Genomic DNA, 7,621 nt, shown 5'->3' with positions numbered 1-7,621 from the left:
GGCACTGTGGCTCAAGTGGTAGAATGCTAGCCTTGAGCTCAAGAGCTGAGGGACAGGCCCAGGTCCAGAGTTCAAGCCCCATGGCCAAAAAAAAGAAAGGGCCATGACCACAAGGGAACATAATTATGGCACGATGATAAATGTCACAAATTAACACTGTCACACACTTGAGGCCAGCTACCAAACTGTCAACAGCAGGTGCTCTGCAAGACATGCGAGTTTCATGGGGTATTAGGTGTGTTGTTTGTTTTGGGTTTTCTTTTATGGTACTGAAGTGTGAGCTCAGACTTTGCACTTATCACTGGAACCACGTCACCACCTGGCTTTTTGCAATGACTTACGTGTTTTCTATAGAATATTCTTATAGACAACGCAGTTGGAAAGGAGGTTTCCAACAGTCCTCCAGAGGCCAAGTCATCCATGAGGCAGCCTGGACCTACCTGCTCCAGCCCCGGGCTGGAGCTCCAGGGCCTGGGGTCCAGGCTCAGGGGAGGAGGGGTACACACTGAATTGTGTGCATGTGCACGAGTGGCCACTGCCCTGTCCACCCTGCCCTGGGAGCCCAGAGGAAACTGGGCCGAAGAAATGTCAGTGCTTAAAGATCAGGTATACTGGGCATTGGTGGCTCCCGCCTGTCATCCTAGCTGTTCAGGAGGCTGAGATCTAAGGATTGTGGTTAAAGCCAGCCCAGGCAGGAAAAGTCCATGAGATTCTCAACTCCAATTAACAATTAGAAAGCCAGAAATGGAGCTGTGGCTCAAGTGGCAGAATGTCAGCTTTGAGTGAAAAAGTTAAGTAGCTAGCACTCAGTCCAGTGCTCGCACACACACACACACACACACACACACACACACAGATGTGATCAGACAACTCTGTCTGGCAGGCCTGTCCAACCATTCCTGAGACTCTGCAGGATAGGGCAGTGGGGCAGTGGGAATGGTACTGGGCAGCAACCACACTTCTGTGGCCCCTCTTCTCACTGGATGTTCCCTGTGGCTACCTCTCTGGTCCCTCCCCTCAGGGCTGTGGTAGAGGCCCAATCTTGCTTATTCCCACCAGCTCCATTCCTGGTGAAAGCTACACACCTGTCGGTGTAGCACAGCCTTTGCTCCTGAGCTTCAACGTTGCTTTCCACACCAGCGATGGTCCCACCATTAGCACCTACAGCCTCCCAAGTGCACCAGCAGCACTTGGTGGTGCACCACCACCCGCAGGCATGTTCCCCAGAGCCAAGGAGCCAGTGCAGCTGAAACAATCAGGCTCCCAGTCACCCGCGGCCCACTGGCAAGCCATGTGTGAACGGCTCCGCTTACCTGATCAACTCATATGTCTCACCCAAGAGCGGGTTGAATGGTTTGCCAGTCCTCTCCCACTGGGAAGCCACTGCCGAGACGGCGAAAGCAGCTACAGACTGCAAACAACCAAGGTTGGGTCAGAACAGTGGCGGCCAGGGCGTGGGAAGGAGAGCCCACGGACTGTCCACAGAGTGTCCATGGGGCGCCCATGGAGCGTCGGTGCTCACAGGCTCTGTGGACACCTCACAGTGACACATGCACAATTCCAGGACTTCCAGGGAAATGCCACCTGTCACCTATCGCTTCTTCTAAGTTGCAAAAAGAAGCAACAATGTGTTGTCTCCACCCCACGCCCCCACACATAAGAGCAACGTTGGTCTTTTGGTCTGGAATATGCTGCACTTACACGTGTACATTCACACGGGTTCTTGCTCACACATGTTGAGGCAGGCACACGTATATACACCCACACTCCTGCGTGAACATCACACGTGTGAGGCAGTGGGGATGGAAGATGCAGGCAGAGCCAGCCAGCACTCAGGCTGCCAGACACCTGCAGAGAACATGTTTCTGGACCGGTGCCATCAGTCCTCCTCACAGACGCCCTGCTCACAGCCACAAGGCCAGTAGCCAAACAGAGCCAGATGCATTAAAACTGGCCTGGCATGACCACGGTGGTGCCCACCTGCATCCTCTCCAGGGTCTGGGACTGGCGCGAAGCTCTGTGAATGAGGTACACATGCTCCATGTACTCGGTGATCCGTTGGAGGAAGCTCAGGGGCTCGTTGAAGGCGATTGGCATTGTGATCTTGGACAGCTCCTAGAAGACCCAGAAAGATGTCTGGTTAGCACCCTGATGTCTGGTCCCACGGACAGCCAGGATGGGAGGGTAAGAGCAGGCCAGAGCCAGGGGCAGGAAGACGCTTGCACAGGCTACATATACAAAGCTAAGGACACTGGGAAACGCTGGGAAATGTCTCAGAGAACCAGGACAAAGGCGCTGTGTGATGCCTGTGCCACCTGCTAGACCAGCATTCTGCAGTCCACAAATAATTGAGTTCCTTTTCCTACTCTTGTTTATTTGTTCCTTTCCTGCTTTGTTACCTTAATTCCATGCTGTTTTTTAAATATGTACAGCACATTTTCTTAAATTAGCAGCAGGGCAATAAACTCATGGGAATTCCTAGTTAAGTGTTGTGCTTTTTTTTTTTTTTTTGTCAGTCATGGGACGTGAACTCAGGGCCTGGGCTCTGTCCCTGAGCTCTTTTGCTGAAGGCTAGCATTCTATCACTTTAAGCCACAGCTCCACATTCAGTTTTTTGGTGGTTAATTGGAGATAAGAATCTCCCAGACTTTCCTGCCTGGACTGGCTTTGAACCACTAAACTCAGATCTCAGCCTCCTGAATAGCTAGGACTACCAGCACCCATCCTAAGTGTTGTGCTTCTAAAACGTTGTCCAAGCTGGGACCCAGTGACTCGGGTTTGTATGCTAGCTACTTAAGAGGCTGAGGTCTGAGGGTTGAGGTTCAAAGACAGCCTGGGCAGGAAAGTCCATGAGGCTCTTATTTCCAAATAAAGTCAAAGTGGAGCTATGACTCAAATGGTAGAGTGCCAGTCTTGAGTGAAAAAGCTAAGGGACAGCACTCAGGCCCTGAGTTCAGGACCCAACACTGGTTTAAAAAAAAGAAAGAAAGAAAGAAGAAAAAAAAAGTGCTGTCTGAACTCACCAGGCCGATGCACTTTTTCAGTATACTCCACACGCTGAAATCGCTTCTCGTGAACATGGGGGCAGGCAGTGCCGTCCTGGGAGAAGAGAGCAATGCGCTTCCGTTACAGAGGACTGACTTCCTCCTTTTAGCTTGGACACCCAAACTGGGAGCTGTCTGCATTCTGGCATGCCTGAGAAGCCAGGTGCGGCTGAAGCACCACAGAACGCGCACTGCCCCGCTGCTGTGAAGGCCTCGGGATGGTTACGGAGACCTTGGAGTCTCAGTCTCTCACCCTGCAGGGGCCAGGCCAAGGGCTTCTTGGGAACAAGGCCCTGGGAATGACCGGGCTGGCTGCACCAGAGGCCCTCACAGAACCCTGCAGCCAAGGACAAGAGGTAGGGCAGTATTGGCCTCATCCTAAGAAAAGGGCAGCCTTATGGTTCAGTGCCACTGGGACACCTCTGTGAGCACAGGGGTGCTAGTCAGAGCTGCTCGTGACCCCAGGGAGGAGGGCAGTGCGTGGCCTTGCGCCTGAGCTCTACACAGAGAACAGAGGTGGCGCCATCAGCCCCGATTTTGAGAAATATCACTGTACCTGACAAAAAGAAATGAAAAGAGGCCCAGGTCCAGGACACATTTAACGAGGTCCGAGTGTCAGAGCAGGGGATGGGCTGGCAGCTGGGGTTTGGGAGCGCTGTGCACAGAGCAAGCCCAGCGCTGCGGGGGCCTGGCCCCACAGCACACAGGAGGCACTCTGCCCCCAAACAGAAGGGCACGAAGGGGACCCATGCCACAATGAGGGCCCAAGCTCAGAGGTCAGGGGAGAGGCTGGAGGGTCCTCAGCCAAGCACACCTCAGCACTGCCTCCGCCCTCTGGCTACTCCTGACTAAGGCGGAAGCCTCCATGGGAGGCCCATGCCTGCAGAATCTACATGAAATGCACAGTTGCGGGGAGGTAGCCATGTGGCCATGTGCAGCAAGTGAGCCCTGCTGGCTCAGTGGCCAGTAATCACCCCGGGATACGGAAGAGACAGGAGGGTTAGTTAATCTGCAGCCTGCGGAAGAACAGGTGGATCTGTAGGAAATCAGCAGCAAAGATGTGTGCTGTACACCAGACCCTGAGCAATTCCAGGACAGAGAAGGAAGCGGCATTCATGGAAGGAGTCAACCCACATTTGCCAGTCTCCAGACCCCACCGAAGCATCAAGTCTCTCAGGACACAAGTGGCCAAAGACTGGATGCTGTCTGGAGGAGCGGCTCAGACCTGGGACAGAGAGGCTGCCACAGCCCAGGAGTCAGGAGACCTAAGGGGCTACCCCCGGCCATATCTGTCAGGAACAACTGCAAGTGCACCCCGCGAACTCTAAGACAATGCATGCAAGAGACAACACACCTGTGCTTTTGAATTCCATTCTCCCCACTTTTCCCGCTCCTGCTGGTGTCCACATCAATCATTCCCGGGACTGGACTTGTCTCCGAGAATCCCCCGGAAGAGTGATCAGAATCAAAGCCTGAACAAGACAAGCAAAACAGCCATGTCATGGGGCTTTCTTGAGTAGTTTATTGGAGTCTCATAGTTTCCTGCTGGGGCTGGCTTTGAACCATGATCCTCAAATCTCAGCCTCACCTCCTGAGTAGCTAGGATGCCAGGTGTGAGCCACCAGCGCCTGGCAGTCTTTTATTTTGTTGTTGTTTTATATTATTTCTCTCTCTCTCTCTCTCTCTCTCTCTTTCTCTCTCTCTCTCTCTCTGCCAGTCCTGGGGCTTGAACTCTGGGTTCAAGCACTGTCCTGAGCTGCCTTTGCTCAAGGCTAACACTCTACCACTTGAACTACAGCACCACTTCTGGCTTTACCTATTTGTGTGATACTGAGGAATGAAACCCAGGGCTTCATGTGTGCTAGGCAAGCACTCTACCACTAAGCCACATTCCCAGCACAAGTTGTTTTATATTTCTTTGTATTTCTTGTGCTGGTCCTGGGCCTTGAACTTAGGGCCTGGATGCTGTCCCTGAGCTTTTGTGCACAAGACTAGCACTCTACCATTTGGGCTATACCTCTACTTCTGGCTTTTGTGGTGGTTATTTGGAGATCAGAATCTCACACACTCCTGACCAGGCAATCTTTGAACCATGATCCTCAGATCTAGCCTCCTGAGTAGCCAGGATTACGGGTGTGAGCCACTGGTGTCTGCCTTAAATAGTTTTTGAGTGACATGTTTGGAGGAATCGGCTGTCCTTCCCAAACAGGAATGATCCTGGCCTGCCAGACGTGGGGACTTGTGAGGCAGCTCTGCTGGGGGGGGGGGGGATGGCCACACCCCGGGGCCTGAGGTCAGGATGGACTCACCTGCCTATCTCTGGCTTAATCAAGATGGACTTATTCCACAACTTCAGAGGATCATGATTCACAAAAGTTCCCGGGTGAGAGGGAACTGGCACATCCTCGGGGCAGGCTCCACAGCCGCCTCCCTGGGACCACGACCTCCCAGGTGACTGGGGACAAGCCTGCCCGCTGGCCATCCTCCGGGAGGAGGCAGCTGCGTGCGAGTCCTATGACGAGAGGACGCCCAGAAGCACACACAACAGAATCTGAGACCCTCAGCCGCCAAGCCATGAGCACTGACTTCCAGCCAGCCTTGGAGGGTGACAGAGCTCAGTGTCTCCCCCTGGGACTGTGGAAGAGTAAGCCAACAGTGACACCCCCGCCAACGCGCAGAGCACGGCTCGCCACACGCACGCCAGGGCGGGCCGAGGGTAAGGGAGGCTCTGACGGAGGCGTCTGCCTAGGCGGAAGCTGCTACCCCTGTAGGACAGACCCCGTGGACACCAAGTGCAGAGTTTCAAAGGCCATCACGAGCCCGGCCCGCAGGGACATTTCAGAGCCACTATCTGTGCTTCTGCAGTGAGGGACAAGGAAATGCACTCGGTATGCTCCCAGGAGACCATCCTTTACAGAAAAGACACGGGCACTGGGGGCGTGGGCGCTGGCTGGGGTGCCTCACCTCTCAACAAGGACAGCAGCTGGGCGCCCTTGCCAACCAGGCATGGGCTGCACACCAAGCCTTAGAATCGTCCCCCAAAGGGAAGAATGACGGAACTCGAGAGCAAGAGGCGCTGGGAAGGCAGGCCGGCTGCTTCAGCGCACTCGGAGCAGCACCCAAGAAGTTACAGCTGTAAGGTGGTGCTGCCTCATCGAAGGAAGGCTATCAGAGGAATACTGATGTTCTCACTCGGGGTCCAAATAAAACTACCCCCAGGGACGCTCTCCCATACTTCAAGCCACCCCACCCCACCAAAGTCGAGGTTCCCCTCTTCTGAACCAGGACAGCCAGTGTCAGGTCCCCTATCTTAGCTCTGCTGAGCCAGACGACATCCGAAGTACCAAGCCCACACCCTGTTTTTGTTTTTTTTGGTTGTAAGGTTTGAACTCTAGGCCTGAGCGCTGTCCCTCAGCTCTTCAGCTCAAGGCAAGCACTATCACTTGAGCCACAGTGCCACTTCTGGTTTTCTGGTGGTTTATTGGAGATTAGAGTCTTACGGACTTTCCTGCCCAGGCAGGCTTTGAACCGTGATCCTCGGATCTCAGCCTCCCAAGTAGCTAGGATGACAGCATGAGCCACCAGCGCCCGGCTCAAGCGCACGCTCTGGATCGCAGTCTCCAAACACCAAGCAGTCTCCTATCCACTCACCTGTGACGGCATCGAAGAACTCCTCCTCCCCGTTCATCCTTCAGGGGTCAGCCCTGTTGCTGCCCGGTGCGGCTGCCTACTGGATCATCCTTGCTGTCCTCAGGAGAGCAGAGGCAGCTGCACACCGCAGACCTCGTCTGGGTGAAAGTTGCAGGAAACCTGAGGGGAGAAACACTGCATCATGTACTTAAGACACAGGGCCTGAAAGTTTCTAAATGCCCACCAACGAAACTGGTCTCAGATATAACTAAATGAATTATCTCCTAACAAATACACGACTTTGAGGAAGTATAAATGAGAGGAAGCATTCCTAATGAAGAATGCTATATAAGTTACTACAGTAAACTGAAGTACGCTTCAATTTCCTCAAAGCCATTTTAGCTTAGAACTCATGTATATTAACTTCCTGCCGAAAACCGGGCACACCACCACCATTCATCTATGAAACTGTTTCCAAAAGTGAAGGTAAATCACGTAATGGTGAGAGAAATCTCCCCTACAGCTCGTAAGAAGCTAGTGAAGGTTTTTGTTTTTTTTTTATGGAGGTAAATCAGCAGCTGCGCACTTTAAGTTTTAATCAGCAACAATCAACATCAAGCTCCTCCCTGCCTTTTTTCCCCAGCAGACTTTCAGTATTTCCCTTTTCTTTGCCACCCGCCCTGCTACCCAAGAAGCAGCTGTGAGAGCTTCTGGGAACCAGGACAGGGCGTGTCACTCAAGCGACCAGACAGAGACCGGGACTCTCGGAAGTCAGTGCTCACCCGTGCGACCTCTGTCTTCTGTATAGTTGGGAAGTCAGTGCTTGGGCTGGGAATGTGGCCTAGTAGTAGAGTGCATGAAGCCCTGGGTTCCATTCCTCAGCACCACATACTCAGAAAAAGTCGGAAGTGGTTCTGTGGCTCAAGTGGTAGAGCACTAGCCTTGAG

The 7,621-nt window shown here is 53.3% G+C and overlaps 1 protein-coding gene across 1 annotated transcript in view; it reads right to left on the bottom strand.

The window, feature by feature from the left end:
• The window catches only part of Osbpl2 (oxysterol binding protein-like 2), a 20,552-nt gene extending 13,684 nt beyond the window's left edge, over positions 1 to 6,868 (bottom strand). The window contains exons 1-5 of the mRNA XM_013030395.1: positions 6,696 to 6,868; positions 4,399 to 4,516; positions 3,024 to 3,099; positions 1,981 to 2,115; positions 1,314 to 1,411 (exon numbers count right to left, since the gene is read on the bottom strand). Coding sequence (XP_012885849.1) covers positions 1,314 to 1,411; positions 1,981 to 2,115; positions 3,024 to 3,099; positions 4,399 to 4,516; positions 6,696 to 6,732 — 464 coding nt within the window. The 5' untranslated portion in view covers positions 6,733 to 6,868. The remainder of the gene's footprint in view (positions 1 to 1,313; positions 1,412 to 1,980; positions 2,116 to 3,023; positions 3,100 to 4,398; positions 4,517 to 6,695) is intronic.
• Between the last annotated feature and the right edge of the window lie 753 nt (positions 6,869 to 7,621).

Source organism: Dipodomys ordii, unplaced genomic scaffold (assembly GCF_000151885.1).
Source record: "Dipodomys ordii isolate 6190 unplaced genomic scaffold, Dord_2.0 Scaffold129, whole genome shotgun sequence".
NCBI classification, from domain to species: Eukaryota; Metazoa; Chordata; class Mammalia; order Rodentia; family Heteromyidae; genus Dipodomys; species Dipodomys ordii.
The sequence above is the reverse complement of the archived record's forward strand: the minus strand, read 5'-3'. Positions and strand labels throughout refer to the sequence as shown.